The following is a 23,937-nucleotide window of genomic DNA, read 5'->3' as shown; positions in this document are numbered from 1 at the left end:
CCGTAAGGCGGCTTCCTCCGTAGCGAACGAGTCCTACCACGTGCGTCCTTTACATCCCTCTCGCCTCCCTCTCAAAAAGACGGGAATAGAAAGGGGGGGGGAGGGCGGGGGACCCGGGACGTGTTTCTTCTCCCGGCTGCTGCGATCGCAAGAAAAAAAGGGGTGCAAGGCGCACGCCCTCCCCCAAGGAGAAAGTTGGTTTCGTCGGCCAGCGCTGAGAAGCCAGCGCCGCCTGAGCACTCGCTTTCACCACCACCACCCCCGCATCACAGCCTCCGCGATGCGGCCGGCTTGTGCCGAACTCCGACCCGGGGGGGGCGGAGCATGAGCGGGTTGAGATCGGAGGCGGCTGGCGGGCCCGTCGCTGGTGCGCTCTGCAGCGAGGGCGTTTCCTTATTCGGCGTAGTAGCGCCGCAGAGCGAAGGGAAGAGCTGAAGCGAGTCTGGCGGGGACGCCGAGGAAGGAAATCCCGGGAGGAGGGAGCGCTGGCGGCTCATGGAGGTAAGCGGGCTGAGCGCATATCTGGGCGGCGGCGGCGGCGGCGGCGGCGGGGAGGGGGGAGCCTCTTGGAGCAACCAGCCTCCTTCCCGAAGGAAAGCGGTTGGATCTTCCGCTCGCTCTGCAAAAGATGCTGTGATGCCAGGATGCGATCCTCCAGTGGCGGCCGTCTCTCTCTCGGATCTCCCCCGAGGAGGAGCTGGGTCTTGCTTGGCCGGGTCCTTCATCTTGTCCGCTGAAAGTTGGGTTCGTGGCCCCTCGATGAGGCGGAAAGAAGATGATTCAGCTGCCTGGTGCGCGTGAGTGAGTGAGTGAGTGAGTGGAAATGAGTCGATATATCAATGCGGCTTCGGGTGTATAAGCTGGTCCCAAACTGAAGGGGGGTGACGAGATGCCTGGAGCAGAAGGGGGGGTCCGGTGGGACTGGGACCTTGTTTCCGTTTTTTTCTTCCTTTGCCCCGGTCTAGAAACGTGTTTTTCTGGGCTGGAAAGCATTCGCCGCAATTCGCCGAGCTCAAAGCCTCGGATCCCAGATGAATGGAGGAATGCAGCCGCACCAGCTATTAAGGGAGAAAGTCTGAGCATGCTTTTAAAAACACACACCCTATAATGCAGGGGTGGGGAACTACTTTGTGGTGGGGGATCCCAGTTGACCCGCACTTACCCTCTGTGGATCAGATGATGTCAGCGGGCGGGGCGCAGCCGGGGAAAGCCCCGCGCAGGGAAGAAGCCGTCGCCTGTTGGGGAGGCTGCGCGGCGCGTGAAGCGCTATCTATTTGCCCTCCCGATTGGATGGGGAGTGGAGGGCCAAGGGGAATCCTCACTGTCACCTCTGATCGGTTGTAGCAAAAGGGGCCCACAGCTACCCCTCCCAACCGGGGAAGATAACAGCCAGGATTTCTCCTCCCGCTGTCCTCCAGGGGTGGGGGTCTTGGAGAGGGAGCCAGTGGGGGACCGCCACAGGCTGCATTAGGTTTCCCATCCCTGCTATAACAAATGCACTGTTGGTTAGCAGAGTTTTATGGGAGGGCCACGTGAAGGAAACTACCGCACAATTGCGCTCATTTCACATGCCAGCAGGGTGATGCTCAAAGTCCTACAAGCTAGGCTTCAGCAGTATGCGAACCGAGAACTACCGGAAGTACAAGCGGGGTTTCGAAGAGGCAGAGGAACTAGAGATCAAATAGCCAACGTTCGCTGGATCATGGAGAAAGCAAGAGAATTCCAGAAAAACGTCTATTTCTGCTTCATTGACTACACTAAAGCCTTTGATTGTGTGGATCACAACAAACTGTGGCAAATTCTTAAAGAGATGGGAGTACCAGACCACCTTACCTGTCTCCTGAGAAAGCTGTACGAGGGTCAAGAAGCAACAGTAAGAACCAGACATGGAACAACCGAGTGGTTCAAAATTGGGAAAGGAGTACGACAAGGCTGCATATTGTCACCCTGCTTATTTAACTTATATGCAGAGTACATCATGAGAAACGCCGGGTTGGATGAATCACAGGTCGGAATTAAGATTGCCGGGAGAATTATCAACAACCTCAGATATGCAGACGATACCACCCTAATGGCAGAAAGCGAAGAGGATCTAAAGAGCCTCTTGTTGAGGGTGAAAGAGGAGAGTGCAGAAGCTAGTTTGAAACTCAACATTAAAAAAACTAAGATCATGGCATCTGGCCCCATCACTTCCTGGCATATAGAAGGGGAAGAAATCGAAGCAGTGACAGATTTTACTTTCTTGGGCTCCAAGATCACCGCAGACGGTGACTGTAGCCATGAAATTAAAAGACGCTCGCTCCTTGGGAGGAAAGCTATGGCCAACCTAGACAGCATAGTAAGAAGCAGAGACATCACCTTGCCGACAAAGGTCCGTCTAATCAAAGCTATGGTTTTCCCAGTAGTAATGTATGGCTGTGAGAGCTGGACTATAAGGAAGGCTGAGCGCCGAAGAATTGATGCTTTCGAACTGTGGTGCTGGAGAAGACTCTTACGAGTCCCCTGGACTGCAAAGAGGTCAAATCAGTCAATCCTAAAGGAAATCAACCCTGACTGCTCATTGGAAGGACAGATACTGAAGCTGACGCTGAAATATTTTGGCCACCTAATGCGAAGAGAAAACTCTCTGGAAAAGACCCTGATGCTGGGAAAGACTGAAGGCAAAAGGAGAAGGGGACGACAGAGGATGAGATGGCTAGATAGCATCACTGATGCAATGAATATGAACTTGAGCACACTCCGGGAGAGAGCGCAGGACAGGAAGGCCTGGCGTGCTATGGTCCATGGGGTCACGAAGAGTCGGACACGACTGAACAACTGAAGAACAACAACACTTGAAGGAAGGGAAGTTGGGTAGGTGTGTCGGTCAGGTGTCCGTTGAAAAGCAGGGCCGCCCGGAGTAGCCCAGGGCTGAAACTTTAAACAGTAGCAGTTAACCAAGCAGAAGGCTCTGACTGTCATACCCAGGCTCACTTGGAAGGAAGCGTGCACAACACTTGTTAAGTTTAAGGTGTTAAGTTTATTTATAGTGGGGGAGGCAAGAAAAGCCATACAGGGACCAGAGTATGTTTAGAAGCAACATTTCAGGTCAGAAATAACTAAGGGTACCCAACTTGGTTTCAGAAGCCTTTGCCACATGTGAGGTGAGCCTCCTGAGCCAACCACTAGCTGGCTGAATAATTTCCTCAGGTTTTCAGGAGGTGGGGATTTCTCACAGCAACCCAGCTGAATTCATTCAGCCCAAGTGGCAGGAGTCCTATTCTAGCCTTGAAGGGCCTTGAGACTAGAACAGCATGAGAGAATGCACAGAGGTGGTGTAACAAGTGTATGCAAGCCATGTTTGCACAGAATGGTAAGCCAGGATTCTTCTGGATACCATGAAGGGCCTATGTGCTAGTGCATACAGTCCGTTCACTCCTGCTTGGTTTCTCATGTTAGCATGACCAACTAAACAAGGCAGAAATGTTTAGCTTTTCATCGAAACCTGGAATCCTGACTTGCTGCTGCCGTTACAAGCCAGGATTGTAAACCAGGATTTGTTCTTGGTTTACAAATTCTGGCTTGTTTGGTAGCAGCAAGCCATGATTCTGAGTTTGGACCACAAGCTAACTAAACCAATTTTTGATTGTTTAACTAGTTGTGCTGGCAGAAGGAGTCAAGCAGGGGTGAATGGATTGTGTGCACCAACATGCAGTTCATTCACAGTAAGACAGGATTCTTCAGAACACCATTCTGTGTCAACGTGGCCAATAATTAATATCCTTGTTAAGGACTGGCTGCTAACAAAACATGTTCAAATGATGGTTTGAAGTGAGTTTGCAAACCATGTTTTACATTAACCATGGTAAAGTTAATGATGGTTAGGGCTGCTTACCCACCTCTATGGTCTCTCTTCTTGTGAGGTAACAAGTAGCTCTTGCTGCGGTCTCAGTTTTTTTTTTGTTTCTTTGTTTATATCCCACTTTTGCTCTAAAGGTTTCAAGGTGGCATACATGGTTCTCCTTCCCTCCACCCATTTTATCCTCAGAACAACCCTGTGAGGTAGATCAGGCTGAGAGGTGGTAACTAGCCCAAGGTCATCCAGTGAACTTCATAGCTGAACAAGGTTTTGAACATGGGTTTCCGGAGTCCTAGTTGAGCAGTCTAACCACTATGCCATGCTAGCGTGTGGTTTCGTTGTATATTTAGGATCTTAACCAGAATTTAATTCTGGCAAGCAACAGGAACAGCCTTCAGAATCCTGTGCCACAGAAGGAATCTATTTTTAAGAAGCGACTTGCAACGCAAGGAGGCAACAAGTTCCTCTTTCAAAATGACACTGAGTTGGGTCTCTTGTTGAGACTCAGCTTCAGAGACATGGACTGGAGAAGAGGCATTGTTGCACCCACCCTGCATCTTGCTCCTCAGTTTGTATATGGAGGAGAGTTATGGGCTTTGAAGTCTTCCTATAATATGGAAATGCTTCAAAACAAATTGCTGAGAACAATTCTAAGTTTGATAAGGTGTATCCCTGCTTCATTTTTACATTCAGAAACTGGTGTAATACCAGTTAAATCTATCATGGTCATCAGGGCCTTTAATTATTGGCTCAATATTTTTTTTCTCTCCTTCAGCTAGATTTCCTAAACTGTGCCTTTTAGAACAAATGAGAGTTAGCCCATCAAACACATTATCCTGGTTTCAGACATTAATTTCTTACATTCATTATTATGGTTTTTCCTTTAAATATTTTACCACTTTGAATGTTGCCCATAGCAAAGAGGTTTTTAAGGAGAGGGTTTACAGTGTTTCTATCCAAACGGATCTCTGTTCACTGTCTAGTAACAAGATAGCACCTTGGTTTGCAAAGACCAAGCTTAAATTTGAATGTGAACACTATCTGACTTTAATTACAAACCCTCGTCTTAGATCCGCTCTCACACGATTGAAGATGGAGCAAATGAAAACAGCAGTTTTAGAAGGGCGTTTTAACAAGACTCCCTATGCCTCGAGACTGCCCCTGCTGTAGTGGCAAAGTGGAAGATCTGCCTCATTACTTATTCTACTGCCCTATTTATTCCCGAATTCGTTCTAAATATTTGCATCGTTTTCTTGAAAAAAAGTCCAGCTGGTCCGATTTAGACAGAATACATTTTTTGTTTACTTCCAAAAGGCAGTCTTACTGGCATTGGCCAATTTTGCTCTCACAGCCCAATCGCATAGAGTTAATTTTACAACCTTGCAGGAAATTAAAAATTGATATGATTTGTGTGATTTCTTTTGTGTATGTTTTATCTTTGTTATTATTCTGCTTGTTGTAACCTCTGTTTGAAACAGTAAAAGCTTTGATTGATTGATATTGCTCATCCCGAGTAAAACCACTTTGTTAAGCAGCAGGTACAAAAGAGATACACACCTCTATGGAGCAGGGAGTGAGAAAGCTGAGCCTTGTAGCTTCTAGGAGCAACAATTGCCTGTCAAGGTCACCCAGAATTTGTGGACTCCTGGTCAAGGCAACAAAACATGCTTAGCACTAACCATTTTTGCATGTTATTTCTGCACTGGGCCATTGTCACTGGCAGAATTAGATAGCTTCCCCATCATTGCACTGGCAGTTGCTGTGTGGGATGTGTTTAATACAGTCATCATAGGCTCCTACTGGACAGTACATGTGAACGACACCAGGGATGAGTGACACAGCAGCTCCCCACCACCCACTGCCATTCTCTGAGCTTGTAAAATTTTATTTTGTTTTATTTTTAATAATGATTTAAAATGTGATAATCGTGTTTTAATTTAATGCTTCACATGCTCAGCGCCTCTCCAGCGCACCACTCCGTGATGAATGCATGTGCGCGCGCGCACATATATGTATAATTGGTAACCTGGGACATTGAATTCAGCGCTGTGGGCTTCCTCCTACAATTCACCCTTTCCTGTCTTTTAATACAGGGCACAACTGGAACCTTGAGTCGCAGGTGGAAAGCAGCATGGCTGCTGCTTCTGGCATTAAAGGCCTCTGGGCTGAAAAAAGGTAAGGGATTGGTGTCCATTGCTTCCCTCAAACAGATCTGGCTCCAAAATTCTACAGTGGAGCTCTCCTTGATTGTGGTCCCCTATTCTCTCATGTATGCGCACTCCCACAGCTGCATGGAACGGCTTCTCTGTGGCAGTATCCCACTTGGCTGTGGTATTTGTGTGAAGAGCACAGCCTCATGGGACTTTCCTGCCAGGGGTTGACAATTTTAGGCTGGCCAAGCCAAGCACTGAAGTCACCAGCCGCCCCTTCCTGTCCTGGCAAGGGGAGCATGCTGACTTGGATGCCACTGCTTGGCAGTGTCCCAAGCGCCTTTGGGCAGCACACCCAGCCTTACTCCACATCTGCTGGCTTTTCCCAAGGGGAGGGCTGGTGGGGAGCATTCCAGGTGGGGTGCTCCTGTGTGAGGGTGCTCCAGACCATCAGGCAGGAGCATCCAGTTTTCCCTTCCCTCCCCCAGCCATTCCTGACTACACCGTACCCCAAACACCTTTGCAGCTTCAGAGTTTCAGGGGTGGAGGCTAATTTTTTTAATTTATTGTTATTCATTATACATTTATATTGGTCATATCTCCAGTATCCCTTGAGTTCCTCCAAGGAACCCTAAGCGGCATACATGATCCTCCTCCACTCCATTTTATCCTCACAGCAACCCTGTGAGGTAGGTTAGGCTGAGAGTCAGTGACTGGTCCAAAGTCACCCAGTGAGCTCCATGGCCGAGTGGGGACTAGAACTCAGATCTCTTGAGCCCCAGCTCAGCACTCCAGCCACTGCATCACACTAGCTCTCAGTTGCTGGCCACAAGGCAGTGTCACACTTACCAAGGTGCGCATAACTGTCAAAGCCTGTTTCCCACTCAGCTGGCACCCCAAGATGGTGGTGGTGGTCATACATAGCACCGCAGGAGGAATCTGTCCCAGCAGCTAGGTCTGTGTGTTGGGGCATTGTAGGGAGCTTCCTTTGTGCCTTTGAGATTCATATCCTTTAAAAAAAAACACTATCAAACCTTGTCATAATGGTGGATTCATAGGATAGAATCCCGCTAAAGTCTTACTTAGAGTAGACCCACAGAAATGAATGGGACTTAAGTTAGCCATGACTAGCTTGCCCCATTCCTTTCAGTGGGGCTACTCTAATTAGGACTTTAGTTGGATTCTACCCATAGGCTTGAGGATCGGTTTGTAGCTGTGACATAAGTGCGTAACTTGTCCCAAGGCTGAATCCTGGAATCTGTTTTCAAAACCTGGTTGAATCCTATAATACAGGAGGCAGTGAGAAAAGTGTATCAACTGGTCCAGAATGCTGCTGCCTGGTTGTTTACAGGCATAGATCATGGGCTGTGAATATTGCATTATGCTTGTTGCAGTGATGCCATTGGGCTACAGTGGTGTAATATCACGGAAAGTTCATAGGCTTGTCCAGGTACAAAGCGTCAGCGTCGGAATGCTCTCAGTCCAGCTTCTGGAAAGGAAAGGAAAGTTGTTAGTTTGGCTTGGGTTAAAAACCTCTTGTAGACTGTTGGGACAGAGGGATGTGTGAGGCAGGCCAAGGACTAGAAAGCTACATGGAAAGAGGTCCCAGGAAGCTAATAAGCAGGGAATCTGGAGGTGAGGAGGCTGAAGGAAGACGAAAGACCAAGCAGTTGTCAGGGTTGGATCGGAGCCCAGAGAGCCCCAAGCAGTTCTGATTCTGAGGAAGAGATAGAAACCGCGGGAGAGGAACCCGTGCACTGTTCAGAGGAGCAGCCAGGGGGAGAGCCCCTCCCGGTACACATTCCTGAGAGTGATAGTGACCCTGGCAGGGAGAGGGAGGCACAACAGCAGTTTCTGGATGCTAGGCGCTGGTGCAGCATCAAGCGGGAGGTGGCAGGCGCTGAGAAGAGGCGCTCAGCCCACTTGGCGCGATGGCAACAGCGGCACCCCAATGCCCCACGGGAAAGGGGTGGACTCTCTCCTCCTAGCCCATAAGTTCAGAGGTTTCCTGCCTTCCCCTCCAAACGGAGATCAACTGATTCCTAAGGTTAGAACCCCCAAGTAGGCAACTCTCTTAGGTCTCACTCGTAGGATCAAGCAGTTAGGATCTGTAAGCGTCATTAGGTTGAATGGAAATAAAGCCTTGGAAAAGAGTCCTATTGTCTGCGTGTTGATTCTGGCTACCTGAGGATCTCAGAAGGCAGCAGGGGCGACCTCCCAACAGCAGTGGTCTATAGAAAGCTGACGGAAGTATAGGTACAGAGGACACTGCTGCATGAGGAAAAGAGTAAGGGGGACAATGTTCAGGAACAGGGGCTAATGAGAGAGGGGGCTCTTGGAGAAAAACCCCTCACAGGCTTTAAGGTCAGGAGAGGCAGTGGGCCAGTTCACACATCACAGCAGCAAATAGCCCACGATTTTCCAGGATGCACACAGTGCACGAGCCACTTCCTCTTTCTGTAAACAACCTCCAGTCAGTCAGATCAGAGGTTATGAGTGTGATGTGCAGACCCGGACTGATACGTTGTTAAGAGCCTAAACAACCCAATGGTTAACCCAACAACAAACCACGGGTCAACTACAGGATTTTTTAGCCCCTAAACAACCCATCAGTCCAGGTTTGCACATCATGCTAGCAACTTCCGATTGGGTCGATCAGAGGTTGTTTACAGAAAATGGAAGTGCCTCATAGGCAGTGCGTGTCCCTGCGAATTGTGGATTAAATAACCCAGAAATTGTCCACGATGATGTGCAAACCAGATCGCTGCATTCTTTTGGGGAGGGAAGCTATGAATCATGGTGGCCAAAGAAAGTGGGATAGAAGAGGCTAGTAGAAGTAGACTGAGAAACAGGGGTCTGAGGAAAGGTTAGATGGTGGAGGCATAAAGTAGAAGGAGCCAAGGGGAAAAGTGGGGCTAAGGCAAAATGGAAGATCTGTAAAGTCTAGAAGGCTGTGACGTATTGGCAGGAAGGAAGTGGAGAGTCTAGAGAACTTTGTGCAGCTGGGGACTGTGAGTAAGAAAGGCAAGTAGGCCTCAGGTTGTCAAGTTCAAACTGTGAAGTAGCTTATTTTAACCATGGCACAGAAGGGAGCTTCTATGCCATAGCAGGGGGGCAGCCAGAAGTGTGGCTTATCACCCATTTACTTGACCCTTGGAACCGTTTACTTGATCCTTGTAACTCTTGTGTGTGGACAGGGGGTGGTGGTGGAGGAATGACTGACTGCGTCCAGGACATGGTTAGTGCTACTTTAAAGGAGGCGGTGGTCTCAACCACTCTTAGTAAGTTGTTCGTTAGGCGACTCCCAAAGAAATATTTTTGGTCAATGCTGATTATCTGAATCCATTTCAATCCAGCTTCAAACCAAGGTTTGGTACAGAAATTACCTTGGTCACCCTGGTGGATGACCTGTTCTGGGAGAAGGGCAGGGCTGTGCTCCTGTTGATTTCCTGAGACCTCTTGATAGCTTTCGAGACAATCAACCACAGTATCTGATTCTACTTCTAGCTGGCCAGTAGGTTCCAGAAGGAGGTGCTAGATTATTTTAGTTCAACCCTGTGGCGCATTCATTGTGGAGTGCCCCATGACGCATATATTATGGTGTGCCTGGCAGTGGCAGAGCCGGCCCTACCATTAGGCAAAGTGAGGCAGCAGCCTCAGGCAGTGTGGGGAGGAACAGTGAGGTGTTAGAGGACAGAGCTGTGTGTGTCACATGGCCTCCTTGTGCCTCCTAAGGTAGCCTGCTGCCCAGGGATGCAATGGAGGACATTGACCAATTACCGATGTTGAAGTGGGATCCAATGTGACACTGGTCAGCTTTTATATATGGGTTGAGAGAGAAGATGCCATCTTGTCTTTCACCTCAGGAAACAAAATATCTTGGGCCAATACTGTGCACTGGAGTTTCCTGCAACAAACAGTGTGTGGGGTGGTATACCATGTGGCTTGATAAATGCTCATTCACATGCATCTGGGAATTCTGATTGAGCCAGGTTTCCCAGACACACCCATGTAGGGTTTTAAAGGCATGCATGTATGTACACCAGTAAAGCAGTTTCCTGAATGGCTTCAGGAGTGGGTATAACCTCAAGACAGGAAGAGGCCGGGGTGTGATGTGAAAGGAGTTGTGCTCAGTTGGTTGCCTCATCAGCCGTTTCATTGAAAGATTAGAAAGCCACTGGAAAGATTACCTCAAGACTCTGCAGCAGCTCTCAGAAGGCAAGCAGAATGATGGGAGAAAGAGGATGGAATTCATCAAGTGACTTAGAAGATGTTAACCTGGGTTCCCCCTCCCCCCTTTGTGGTACAGCTGAGCATGTCTGGGCTTTGTGTTGGGAGGGGTGGGAGGGGATCGCTTGGAGCAGCCTCCCTCAACCTGGTGTCCTCCAGATGTTCTGGGCTACAACTCCCGGCATTCTTGACCATTGGCCATGCTGGGTGGGGCTGATGGGAGTTGTAGTCCAAGACATCTCGAGGGCATCAGGTTGGGGAAGGGTGACTTGGAGTATGGAATGTTAAATAAACTGAGGGGTGGGGTGGTTGGAGGGGGCATAAAATGACTTTTTAGGTGGTGGTGGGAATTTGGTCGGGTGAAAGGAAGGAGAGAGCAAGGAATCCTAACTTCAAGAAAGGTATTATGGCACCATGGTTCTCATTTACTGCCTGTGTTGAAGCGCTTCAAATTTTTTATCAAATTCCAACCAAATCCAGTAGCATACATTTTTTCTGACTAATACACACATGTACACAATATCAGAGACATTCACACACACACTCCTTTTATATGCTGTACACATTGAATTTTTACTCTTTCATTAGGTATTGAGCTCCTACTTGGGCTGTTTGCCTGTGGATGTTCCATGAGCACATCGGTTATAGACTAAGAATTATCATGAGTGAATTCCTTTGTTTCTTTAGTGATCTTGATTTATTATTACGTATGTTCTTTTTCTTCTTTTTGTTGCCTTTATTTTGTTAACTTTATTTCAAACTAAAAGTTCATGGGGGAGAAAAGAAGGGAAGAGGGTGGAGAGTAGAGGGGCTTAGCTGGGTGGGAATGGGTTTAGGACAGAGATAGGCAGCCTGGTGCCCTCCAGATGTTTTGGACTACAACTCCCATCCGTCCTAGCCAGCATGACCAGAAGCTGCCTTATACCGAGTCAGACCTTGGGCCACCTAGCCCAGTATTGTTGACACTGACTGGCAGCCAGGGCTCGCCAGGGTTTCAGGCAGGAGTTTTTCCAGCCCTACCTGGAGATCGCAGGGATTGAAGCTGGGACCTTCTGCATGCAAGGCACGTGCTCTGCCACTGAGCTACGGCCCTTCTTTCCAGTTGTAGAGTTACCGTTTTGTGGTCTTAAAACATCTGGCAGTATGGGGGCAGGGGTGGCACCAGATTGCCTATCCCTGGTTTAGGAGATTAGTTGTTCTAATTGCATTAATCCCAGACTTCAGTTCATTGTGGACTTGTTTTCATTGTTCCTCCTCGAAGAAACACTCCATTAATCCTTGATAATTGTCTGTGAAACCCCTCCTTAGACCCTTTTGAGCACGTCCCCTCACACCTACACTGTACTGTTACAGGACACTAAGACTGCGATCATGGCTTACAATAATAATTGATACATCGTAAGTGTTGCTGCTGCAGGCAAACACCGTTGATGCTGTTCACAGAGTCTTCTCCTCATGCTCAGTGGGCAGCCGAGGCTGGTGGCTCCGATGTCAGTGGGGCAGTGAACCTGCTCCGAGTTTCAGTCAGAACTCTAAAGGAGCTATCCAAGGTGCTCCTTTAAAGTTCTGACTGGTTCTGACTGGAACCTGGCATGGATTCACTGCCCCACTGACATCAGAGCTACCAGCCTCCCCTGTCAGGTGGCCTCTTTTTTGTGTGTCTTTTTTCAGCGATTCCACGGACAACTTCACTTGCTGCTGTTTGAGGGCCTCCAGAGAGGCTCCCAGGGGTAGCATTCCACTAGGCCAGGGATGGGGAACCTGTGGCCTTGCAGATGTTGCTGGACTACAAATCCCATCATCCCTCACCAATAGCCATGTTGGCTGCGGTTGGAGCTGGAGTCCAACAATATCTGGAGTGCCCCCCTGCGCTAGGCCTTGACAGCTACCATGGAGGATCATATAGCTGGTCAGGATGGTGGGGAGATTTCAGGAAACCGCTGAAGCAATGGCAGATGGGCAGAGCCGGGCTGAACTCCACCCTGCCCTCATCCTACTGTATGCTGTTCTGCTGTCCCCGCTCCCAGATAATTGCTGCATTGGCTTAGGAGGATCCTGAAAATTGTTTAGGTTTCCTCTCCCAAACAGTAACCTGTATCCCTGCCATACATTACGCCCATACCATGGCATAGATGATTTGCAGCATCCCAATTATGGATGATACTAGAACATGAAGTCGAACACAGGGTGTGACGTGATCTCTTTGTGCTGCGCTGTGTGCTGCCCTCCATCAGCAGTAAATGATACGAGATAGGGGCAAGAGTTGGACCGGACTGGACAGATGTTGCATTGTGGTTGAGGGTTATGATCTGGAATCCCCTGGTTCAAACCTGAACCCTGCCATATACTCACTGGGTGAACGCTATCTCTCAACTTCAGCCCTTCCTTCCCATAACATGTGGGTGACAATATTAGCCTACCTTGCAAGGTTGTTGTGGTGAGTGAATTACATGAATGTTGACTTCCAGTCAATGATGGATTTTCCCATGGATTTTAATAATATGCTGGCTACAATTACTATGGTTTTGGTGTTGATCTGGGACTATATCTCTGTTTGCAGGTGACCCAGATGCCCCCGTGGGTCTGCAGTGTTACCTGTCAGTACCGGACATCATTATGAACTGCAGCTGGTTCATTCAACACCCCCCAGATGTTAATGCCATGATTGTCCTCCACTACGAGAGCCTAAAATTGTAAGCCAAGTACCGCTGCTAGTGAGCCACTGTGCTGAACTAGCCCCAGTTAGCCTGGGGATTTCAGTTTGAAGGAAACAGGACTTCCCAAACGTCAGTCAGTCAGTTGGCTATTAGCCTTCAGGTGTAGATGTGTCTGCCTTACTTGTATGCATGGTTTGCAACACCCACAACACATTGCAATCTGCCCAGGGTTTTTTTTGGCAATGTTGATCTCTGAGGCCAGCAGCAGCGGGGAAAGAGCGATCCGTGTGATCGGTGGGGGGCAGAATTCAGGGGTGGGGGTGTCAGAGGGGCTGCAAGTTGTGCACCCCTGCCTTAGAAGCCCCAAATTCACAAAGGCTATGCTCAGAAGAAAATTACGCATGCAAATCACAATACATCAATACATTCATTTTTGCTTAACTCAATTTGTATGCTCCGTTTTGAACTTGATACATCTGCAGAATGTAGGGTTTAGTGGGAAAGTTTTGTAAGGAGGGGTGTGAGTAAGTCGTGGGCACTACCAATCTGCAATTAGGGAGGTTCGGCTATTGGGCGGTATAGAAATGAAATGAAATAAATAAATAAATAAATAAATAAATAGGGAGCTGCACATGCTTGGTACTGATTGATGTTGGCTGCTGCCATGATTTCTTTATTTTTGTGGTCTCTTTTTTTTTACTAGCCGTCCTAACCAAATTCACTTGGTAAAGGCTCAGAGTGAAGAGAACTGGCTGCTGATTGGACAAAGCACAGTGATACAGGGGGACGACTGCAGCGTCTGGGTGGAAGTTCACACTGCAGCTGGGACTGCAACCTCCAATAAGCTAAACTTCAGCATGTATGAGATAGGTTAGAGAAACTAGGTGCAGAGGGCCAAAGTGCTGGGGGGGGGTGTGTCTAGACCAGCTTTCCCCAACTTGGTGCCCACCAGATGTTTTGGACTTCAGCCTCCATCAGCCCCAGCCAGCACGGCCAATGGTCAGGGCTGATGGAAGTTGTAGTCCACAACATCTGGAGGGCACCAGCTTGGGGAAGGCTGATCTAGACAACCTTGTGGATACGTTTTAAGGAACCTTTCTCCCCACTCTAACAGAGTACCAGCCTGTTTTCTTTCCCACCTGTGCAGGCCCAGTGTTAGCACCTGGCACCCTCAGGCCACTCTTGAGGTCCTTACAAGGCCTCCTTGCACTGACACTTGTCCTGGGGGGGCACCTTCCAAACAGTTGGGTCTGTGAGCCACCATTTTAAATTCCTCACAATGTTCCCAATATAGCATCGCTCCAGGGCCTTGTGGGAAATTTTCAATGGCAGCTCAGAGCCACCCACTGACGCCATCTTCCAGTGGGTTGTGCAGCACACTGAAATGTCGCCTCCCTGACTGCCAGAAGGTCATCCCACCCCCTACCCCCGGCTTCTGAGAATTCACTAGCCATGTTCTTCCCTCGGTTCATTGGGACGAGTAACTTCAGTAATAAAACTTAGTGAAAGCTGAGAGTAACTTGGTCAGTTCTGTGCTCACTTTGTGAGAGTGTGGACATGCTGAGCTTTTACTATGTTCCCAGATTCCTCAGTGTCTGCAGTCCAAAGTAGGGATCTCGGAGAAATCCACAACAGAAACAAATGAGTTCAGATTTTGATGAACGTAACTGGCAGATTCCACAGCGGACTGGCTTTCCCTTTGTCAGGCGGATCCCACTGACTTGTGGACCGTTTTTCTAACTTTCCGGATTTTGCACAAATTTTGTTGTTGAAAAATACACAAAAAATTAAAAACCGGCCAAAAATGCGCATTTCCCCATAGGCTGAAACGTCAAAATGCACACCGGGGGGGGGGGGGTTTGCACATTTGGGGGGAATTTGCACATTTTTGCAAACACCCCCCATGTGCATTTTGATGCTTCAGCCTATGGGGAAATGCACATTTTTGGCCGGTTTTTAATTTTTTGTGTATTTTCATTTTTGCATGTGCAAATTTGCACAAATGCATATTTGCGCAAATTTAGGAACTACAAGAATTAAATTCCTTTGATGGGCAGTCTGCAGAGCTAAAGTCACCTGACAATCCGCAAAACACAGACAGAACGGATTTCACACAGTCTGTATATCCCTAATCCAGAGTGCACATGCCTGCTGACTGGTTGTTTCCTGGGAGTGGGACTGGGTTAGCTTTGGTTGTCGGGGCACAGTGCTGCTATCCTTAGCAGTTGTGGGTGGGGAATGGAGTTCAGTGGTAAGAGGCACAGCTTCTGTTGCCTGAGAGTCTCTCCTCTGTTGTGCTTCTTTCAGAGAAGCCTCCTCCTCCAGAAGTAAAGTCTGTGGAGTGTGATTCCTATGGGGCTGAAGTAACATGGAAGCCACTTATTGACCAGCATCTCATCTATGCCCTTCGATACAGGGCATCCAAAGACCATGACTGGACCTATGTGAGTCTGTTGTGTGTGTGTGTGTGTGTGAGAGTGAGAGTGAGAGTGGGGGGGGGGCGGTGTTTCTGTGTGTGCCTTTCCTTCCCTGCCATCTGGCTTGTCCTATGAGAGGAGAGCTCCTGGCTGAGGAGACCTGATGCACTTAAGGCGTTTTTGTGCCAACAAACTCAGCGGGGTGAGGATGTGCTCAGCAGGGAGCCACAGCCAATCCTGGCTCTCTGACCACTGTACCTACGTGGTACACATGTTTTCAGACACCTACCTGTCGCATCCGTACGGGGCAAGCGCACCTTGAAGCTGCAGTGCTGTGGGATAGAATCAGAACCAAAAGCCCCAGTGGAAGTTAAGCCACATGCATACAATCCTAGGCATGTCTCCTCAGAAGTAAGCCCCATTGACGTCAATGGTAGTCCCAAATAAATGTCCATAGGCACTAGAGCTGTGGCCATTCCCGTTGGATTCTTATGGGGATGTTCTGTTTTTTGCTTTGACTGGGGTTGTGATGTGTGTGTGTGTTTGTTTTTACCTGATTTATAAGCTGCATTATAAAAAGGAAAATAAAAAGCATTATGTTTTGTTTGTTTTTACCTGATTTATAAGCTGCATTGTAAAAAAGAAAATAAAAAGCATTATGTTTTGTTTGTTTTTACCTGATTTGTAAGCTGCATTGTAAAAAAGAAAATAAAAAAGCATTATGTAAAGGCTATAAATACCAAAAATAATATTGGTGACTATTTTCTTTCCCAGCTGCCTGAGGAACTTGTAGGCCAGGCGAACCACTACATTGAGGACCTAAAGGCGTTCACTTCCTATGAGGTGCAGGCGCAGTGCAGGCCGGAAAAGGGGTTTTGGAGTGAATGGAGTCCTTCCAAGCACTTCCGAACTCTTGAGGCTGGTAGGTACCACCCCGGAGGAAGCAGAAACCCATTCTGATTAGAGATGGATGCAGTAGCAGCACCGCAGAAGCCTGGTTGATATGCACGTTCTCAAACTGTTGCATTCACATCTTACATTTTGAGATGTATGCTTGACACTCTTGGATGTACAACTACAAGACGCAATATGTGGAGAGGCTCCCTGTCTAAGGAGTTCCCTTGTACTGAAGGGTTTGGGTAGGGTTACCTTAGACTTCCAAGATTCTGTTTCTGTTCTGGGAAGAGGTATGGGTCTAATAGTTTAAAACCGTGACCTCAGAGCCTCAGCATCTGGGTTCAGTTCTGTCCTTGATAAATTACCTTTGTTCTCTGAGCCTTTCTGCATGAGGCATTTATTGTATGTTTGCGATTCCTCACTCATGGTAGTTTGCAAGCGCTTTAAACAACATTGTCATCCTCCAGGGCCCCCCATTCTTTGCAACCATTTTAGTGGGGGGCAGGGTTTCTAATGACGAAAGTTGGGTATTTCCATGAATGGCAGCATGAACTTTTGTGTAATTGTGCAATTCGGCTGTACCACAGCACCACCTAGTGGTTGTGTAATGGAACATATAGAAAGGCAGAGAAAGGAAACCCTAGAAAAAAACATGTGCAAAGGAGCAGATCTTAATCCTACAAAGAATCCAGAAGCGCAGGCCTTGGTAAAGTGGCAGGTAAGACACCTCATGTAGAAAAGCCCTTTGCTTGTATCCGTATGGAAAGAACAGATAATTCATGGTGCTAGCCCATCGTTTGTTTCTTGCCCATATTCTTTGGGGAAAGCACCTGGGTTTGTCCAGCTGCTCTATTAATTCTTGCTAACCATTTGTTGCCTCTCTGTTACCTTTAGGTCCACTGGGTCAGGTAGATGTGTGGCAAAAAGTTGATGTCTCTGACAATCAGAAACGCCTCCTGCTGTGGAAGGTAAGGTGGACCCCACTGGCCTATTCCTTACATGCACCGCTCTTATAGTACAAGCCAGTCCAGTTTCTCTGGGGCTGTGTCAGAAAGTAGGTGGAAGGATTTTAGAGACAAGCTAAGGATGATCTGGAGGAGTGAACATAAGAAGAGCCCTGCTGGATCAGACCAAGGTCCATCTAGTCCAGCATGCTGTTCCCATAGTGGCCAACCAGCTGCCAATGGGACGCCCACAAGCAGGACATGAGTGCAACAGCACCCTCCTGCCCCTGTTCCCCAGCAACTGGTGTACATAGGCATACCCCCTCTGATCCTGGAGGTAGCATATGGAAAGACAGTGTTCGGAAGGTGTAAAACTTATCCCCATGACTTGTCAAAAACCACAGCTAAGTGATACTTTTTCAGGGCACAAGTATTAGAGAATGCATTAAGAATGAGCTTGCGCAGGAAGGCACATGAACACCTTTCCACTCTGTTTAAGAGCATAAGAAGAGCTGTGCTGGATCAGACCAAAGGCCTCTTAGTCCAGCATTCTGGTCCCACCCAGATGCCTCAGTAGGAAGCCCACCAGCCGGATGTGAGTGCAATAGCCCCCTCCTGCACTTGTTCTCCAGCCACTGGTATTGAGAGGCAGACTCCTGCCTCAGATACTGGAGGTGACGTACTGTATACACATAGGTTTTATACACATATGAAGCTGCCTTATATGAGTCAGAGCATTGGTTCATCCAGCCCGGTATCATCATCTCTTTCTAGCAGCAGCTCTCCAAGGTCTCAGTTAGAGAAACTGCCAGAACTCCTTTAGCTCAATGGTGGGGAGCTGTGGCCCTCCAGATATTGTTGGACTCCAGTTCCCATCAGCCCCACCCAGCATGGCCAATGGGTAGGGATGTCCAACAACATATGGAGAGCCAGCTGTTCCTCAGATGTTCTTTAACTCTCACTCTCTCTGTGTGCCTGTCCTGTCCTGTCCTGTCCGGCTGTCCTGCCTTAATGAGTCAGTCTATACTCTCATTTTGAGTAAATTGTGAGAGCGTTTCTGTGCGTGTTTCCTGTGTCTGTGTAATGTTTGCTGCAAAAGGGGAAGTTTATGTTTGTATTTGAGCTCTCTCCCATGGATGAGGTATTAGGTTTTTGCTTCCAAGAAGCATGGGTGGAGATTTCCAGTAACATATGTAGTAAAAATGTTTTGGGTTCTTTTGTGTTGTTGAACATAAAATAGCTCTCTCTGACTGTGTGTTGCCTGCATAATTGTGCTGTATGAGTCCAGCATCGGGGGCACAGTAAGGGGCTAGCCCCAGGGCCCATCATGGCCTCGATCCAGCCCTGAGGATCATAGCTTTTGAGTTCTCCAGAGCTCTTCGTCAGGCAAGATGGTAAACAAAGCAAAAGGAGGCGGGAGGAGGAGAAAAGTGACTGATACCCAAGTCATGGAGTCTTAAGATGGAAAGGAGGCTGCAGACATTCAAATTAGACTCTACCAGTTACAGAAGCTCTTCTAAACAGCTTGAGCAGCACCATTTCTCTAAGACCAGCAGCAGAGGCTGGAGCAGCTTCTGAGCTGGGGGGCTTACTGGTGACCCCAGCATTGTCCAGAACCGTCGTGAGTTGGGGTCCTTTTGCTGAGAAGTGGGTGACCAGACCTATGGGTGAGAGAAGAGAAGGCATAGGTCATCTTTCCCCAACTTGGTGCTGAACGACTATTCCCAGCCTCCTGCTGGGGGATGCTGGGAGTTGTAGTCAAACCCATTTGGAAGACACCAAGTTGGTGGAGGGTAGCAGGCAAGGCCAGTCTTAACTTTTTGAGTGTGCTGGCACTTGGCAGGGAGAGGGTTGAAATGACTCCAAGGTGCCTTTTCATTCTGCTGCTCTCAATAAAATTTTGTTTCGCTTGTCTTTCACTTGCCAGCTTGGTGCTTTTAGCAGCTGTGTGGCAGCCTGTGCAGGTGTTCTTATCACGACAGTGTTATGCTGAGAGAAGCTACACCCTGTTGGATTTTTTTTTGCCCTGTGGCGCAGCTTGTAAAGGGCACGCTACCAAAGTAGTAACCCTATGTACAGTGTGGTGGTTGCAAACGTGAGGAAGGCCTGCCCTGATAACCTGCTCCAGAGGGGCAGGTTATGTGTGGCTGTGAACGTCCTGGCTGCAGGATTTGTTCATTCTCTCGCCCTCCCCTTCCTTTCTTATAACCCCTTTATTGACAGTGAAAACCTCTGCCCTCCTCCCTTTTTACAGGCATTGGACCCAGAGGCAGCTCAGGGAAACATCCTGGATTATGAAGTTAGCTATCGGGACCAGGGGGGGAACCTCGTCAAGAAGATGTGGCCTTGCTGCAAAGCTGTTCTCCCTCGCACTGCCAACTATGCCTGGGTATCAGCACGCAATTCTGTGGAGAAGACGCTGCTGGCCAACCTCAGCTTGGAGCAAGCAGGCAAGGATTGATAATGCGGCAGCAGAGGCCTGTGGGGCTTCCTGCACGGGGTCGAACCAGTAGAGCCTGGTGACTCCTATTTCGGTGGGGCTGTGAATCCACTCTGGGTTTCAGCCAGCACTAGTCAGAATTCTAAAGGAGCTACTCAAATTGCTGGGTCCAGCACCTTGGATAGCTCCCTTAGAGTTCTGACTGAAACCCCCTGCAGATACACAGCCCCACTGAAATAGGAGCCACCCGCCTCCACAGGTCTGTACAGTCCTTTTCTCTTGTGCCCTATTTCCTGCCACCTTCATTAGGTGAAAGCTGAGTCATCCTCCCGCTGAAGGAAAAGCGGTTGCTGTTGTCCTGTGTGCACTCCCCCCCCACCTACTGGCAAGAGCGCTTCATTTCCCGTTGCCCTTTCTCTCCCCACCCTTAAGAAAATATCTTCATCTATGCTAAGTGTATAAATAGGCCCATGAACCACTTGAGTTCATGCCCAATGGAAATGAAATGGGGCCATCCCAAAATAAGGTTGTGATTTCTACATACTCAGTGGGCTCCCGTTATAAACAGAGGTGGGTATATCCCTTCATAAATTTAAAAATTAAATTTTTAATTTATTTGTTTTGTTTTGTTATTTGTTTTGAAAATGAATTCAAAACAAAACAAAACCCCACAACCAAACAGTCAGGCAAGGACCTGTAAGCATCCAGGAGCTCAGGAATATAAAGGATGTGAGTTGATGGGGCTTGGAGAGGAAGGAGAACGGGAAGGGCGGGAAGAAGAGGGACTTGGCCTACTTAAGCCCCAACAGCTTATTGTAGCCGTCCCCCGCCTGGCACTTCCAGATATGTTGGACTACAGCTCCCATCTGGCTGAGGATGATGGCAGTTGTAGTCCAACACACCTTGGGGGTGCTAAGTTGGGGAAGGCTGGTTTATCGTAAGTATCCTGGAGGTGGGGATTAAGGTTGTGTGCAATAAAAGAGGTAAAGTATGAAGGATTAGGGTATAGAAATGTAATTTCTATACCTTAATCCTTCATATTTTACCTCTTTTTTATAATTTTAATTTTAATTTTTTAAATAAAATTGTGATTTTATCAAATTAAATAAATGAATACAGGATTCCAATACATACTGAAATCCCTTAGTTGCTAAGAGAAGGGGAGAGAAACATGTGATGGAGAAAAACAATCTGCAGTTCCTTCTTCAGCTGGGGTTTGTCCAGATTTTCTGCATCTTAGATACAAACTACATGTTACCTTTCCTGCATAGTTCTGGCCTTGAGGGCAGTGTGTTTTTGTTTTACAGATTGCCAGCTAAAGAGGCAGATCTGGATTGGAGCCCTAGAGGGGGAGGCTTTAACCCTTTACCCCCCGGCTATGCTCCCATCTGGATCAGGGGGATTGCTCTTGCAGTTTGCATTGTCAAAAAAAATCTATTGAAAGAAATAGAAGGCAATGTATTGAGGATGATAGCAACGCTCTGTAAAATGACAAGCCATTTTGCCTTTTCCCAGCACTCCCTGGTCCCGAGGACGTCCGGGTACTGACTGAAAAAGGCCTGGGTCTCAATGTGACATGGAAGCCCAGCACAAGCCCTCTGTGGGTCCAGCCTGAGGAGTATGTGGTCGAGTGGAGAGAAGAGCTCCGCAGCAAGAATGAGATGTTGAACTGGACACGCAGGCCTGTTAGCAGTGAGAGTGCCCTGCTGAGAGGTGAGTGGCAGTGCAGGGCACGGGGGCAGCTTAGGGAGAGAGAAACTCAAGGCCAACCTACATGCGCCATTAACTGCACTTAGGCAATTAATGTGTACATTTATTTTGCTATGTGAGGACATAGCTCTCCAAAACTATGAGTTGCATTTCGAGGGAAGTTCCCACTTGGAATGTAAATAAGCAGCTTTGGAGAGGTTGTTTTTGGTCCATGGCAGGAAAAGACAATGTTAGATTTCCCCCTCTGCAGTCCCCCAAGGATGCTCAGAATTCTCCATGACTGCTGTTGACTTAATAAAAAGCGTGCACACTCATCACACTTATGCAATTCACCTCACGTCTGTGTCTCCCCCAGTGTTTGCAAAGGGGGCGGAGTAGGAGGCATGCTGTGCCAGCCTACATAGAGAAGCTTAATTTGGGGCACATGGGATGTGGCGGTTGCTGGGAGACCAGGTTTGATTCCCTGCTCTGAGGGAAAAGGCCACGGAATCCAGTGGATAGAGGGTGATGTGGTGGGGGTTTGCCTGCGCTTTTGGATTCTGCCCTGGTTTTCCTTCAGAAAATGCTGAGTTTAACGTAGGGAATATCCATATTAATTTTAGTTTCTGCAAACAGGTCATATATGTCTCCTGCCCGCATATGTGTGGGATGGAAAGAAACTGTGGTAACAAACCTGTAATAACGTCAGGGGCCATGCTTTCTCCATGCTTCTAGGGAGTGGCTTGTGCAACATACGTTGCTTGCTGGTGGTACCGCCTTCAATTGTCTGTCATTTTTTTTGTCTCCCCCCGCCCCTTGCACTCCTCAGGTAACTTTATGACAGCGCAACCATACCTTGTGCATGTTTATGCTCTGTATGCTCATGGATACAGTGCTTCGGACCCAGTACGAGCCTATGCCGCGGAAAAAGGTATTCTCGGTGGGCACGGGGGAAGTGGCACTTGTCAGCACGATTGGGAAATGTTCCAAATATTCCTCACACACCCCCACACACCCCAACTGATGTATTAGCTTTGTCTTGGCAGGGAGGCGCGTGTGTGTGTATATAGGTGTGTGTATATTTACAGTTATATGCATGCGTACGTGTGTGCATGTGTGTGTATGAAAGATAGAAAGACTAACAACTGAGCATCCAAAAACATATTTAAGTGAAATGTTTCGGCTTCCACCCTCATTGGTAGCTCTGCTGTTAAATGGATATCTGGCACTCCTAATATCCATTTAACAGCAGAGTTACTGATGAGAGCGGAAGCTGAAACGTATTTTGAAGTAATACAATCCATGTTATCTCATTCCCACTTCATTCTTCGAGCCTTTCTACATGAGGCTTTTACTGTGCACTCGTGATTGCTCACTCATGGTAATTTGCAGGTCCTTTACATTACATCGTCATCCTCCATGGTGTCTCCTGTGCTTTGCAACCATTATAGTTTTTTTTTTCCTTACAAGGAAAATCTGGTATTATTTAGAAATAGCAGAATGAAAGTCTTGTGTAATTGCGCAATTCCGCTATACTACAGCATCATCCAGTGACTGTATAATGAAACATACAGAAAGGCAGAGAAAGAAAACCCCTTAATCCTGCAAAAAATCCAGAAGCAGAAGCCTTAGTAAAGGTGCAGGATAAAAGCCTGATTTAGAAAAGCCCTTCATGTGGATCTAGACATTGTTCCAGCTTGCAAGAAGGGGATAATCCAAGACTCAGGTTTCCATGTTTTAACACCATGCTAAAGTATAGATCTTCTTATTTATGTAGCCTTTTAACCAATCCAACACAACTTCTCCTAGTAACAAAGGAAGTCCAATCATCAACTGTATGTTATCTGCCACAATTGCCCAATAAGGCTGAATTTAAATACCGGACCACAAAAAAGGAACACCTGGAAGCCAGGGGAAGGGCTTATTTAGAAACATCATGCCCACTAGGCATCCTGTCCCCCCCCCCCAAGCAAAGGAAAGACCAGACAGAGGGAACACAAACAGCATGTAACAACATCATAGAGACCGTTGACATGCCCAGAGCAGCCCACACGAGGTCATCCCAGTGCGCTAGTGAGGGCAGCAGCTAAGGTGTGGCTTTGGGGTGCTGGGATACTTACGTGTGAGCTGGGGTGGGTGGCAGGATCCTGCCAATGGGTCACATCCATGGGGCAGCACCAAAGGGGATCCTCCCTTTAGGGTTAAACAAGGCCAGGTAGTGTGCATGTGTGAGACAGACAGACAGAGAATATAATACTTAATCTGGATAGCATGTAATGGTATTAGTGCAAGGTTTTAACTACTACTTCCTTTTAAAGCAACACAAACCAAAGAACAATCTCCTGTCTTAAACACATAAGACATCTTCAATAAGTACAGTTTTATTTAAATCCCCTGTCCACTTAAATTTAGAACATGAGACAAGACCTGCTGGAGCAAAGGCCTGTCTGGTTCCACATCCTGTTTCTATAGTGGCCAACCAGGTGCCCCAAAGGGAAGCCCACGAGCAGGAGGGCAGCCGCCCCTCTCCTGCTGTTGTTCCCCAGCAACTGATATTAAGAGCCACGTTGCCTCTGAGCTTGGAGGCAGCATGCAGCCATCATGACGTGTAGCGCTTGATAGCCGTGTCCTCCGTGGATGTGTCCCAGTTCCCACTTAACAGCCATCTAAGTTGG

The 23,937-nt window shown here is 47.9% G+C and overlaps 1 protein-coding gene across 2 annotated transcripts in view; it reads left to right on the top strand.

Annotated features, from left to right (window-relative positions):
* Window positions 1–319: 319 nt before the first annotated feature.
* IL27RA (interleukin 27 receptor subunit alpha) overlaps window positions 320–23,937 on the top strand; it is a 29,938-nt gene continuing 6,320 nt past the window's right edge. For both annotated transcript variants that reach the window (XM_084835803.1, XM_084835802.1), the window contains exons 1-10: window positions 320–501; window positions 5,932–6,013; window positions 12,779–12,911; window positions 13,579–13,745; window positions 15,183–15,319; window positions 16,067–16,214; window positions 17,084–17,157; window positions 19,388–19,583; window positions 21,089–21,286; window positions 22,092–22,193. In XM_084835803.1, coding sequence (XP_084691929.1) covers window positions 496–501; window positions 5,932–6,013; window positions 12,779–12,911; window positions 13,579–13,745; window positions 15,183–15,319; window positions 16,067–16,214; window positions 17,084–17,157; window positions 19,388–19,583; window positions 21,089–21,286; window positions 22,092–22,193 — 1,243 coding nt within the window. In that variant the 5' untranslated portion in view covers window positions 320–495. The remainder of the gene's footprint in view (window positions 502–5,931; window positions 6,014–12,778; window positions 12,912–13,578; window positions 13,746–15,182; window positions 15,320–16,066; window positions 16,215–17,083; window positions 17,158–19,387; window positions 19,584–21,088; window positions 21,287–22,091; window positions 22,194–23,937) is intronic.

This window comes from Heloderma suspectum, chromosome 2 (genome assembly GCF_057233095.1).
Source record: "Heloderma suspectum isolate Gila_16-S chromosome 2, 16-S_ref, whole genome shotgun sequence".
Lineage (NCBI taxonomy): Eukaryota > Metazoa > Chordata > Lepidosauria > Squamata > Helodermatidae > Heloderma > Heloderma suspectum.
The sequence above is the reverse complement of the archived record's forward strand: the minus strand, read 5'-3'. Positions and strand labels throughout refer to the sequence as shown.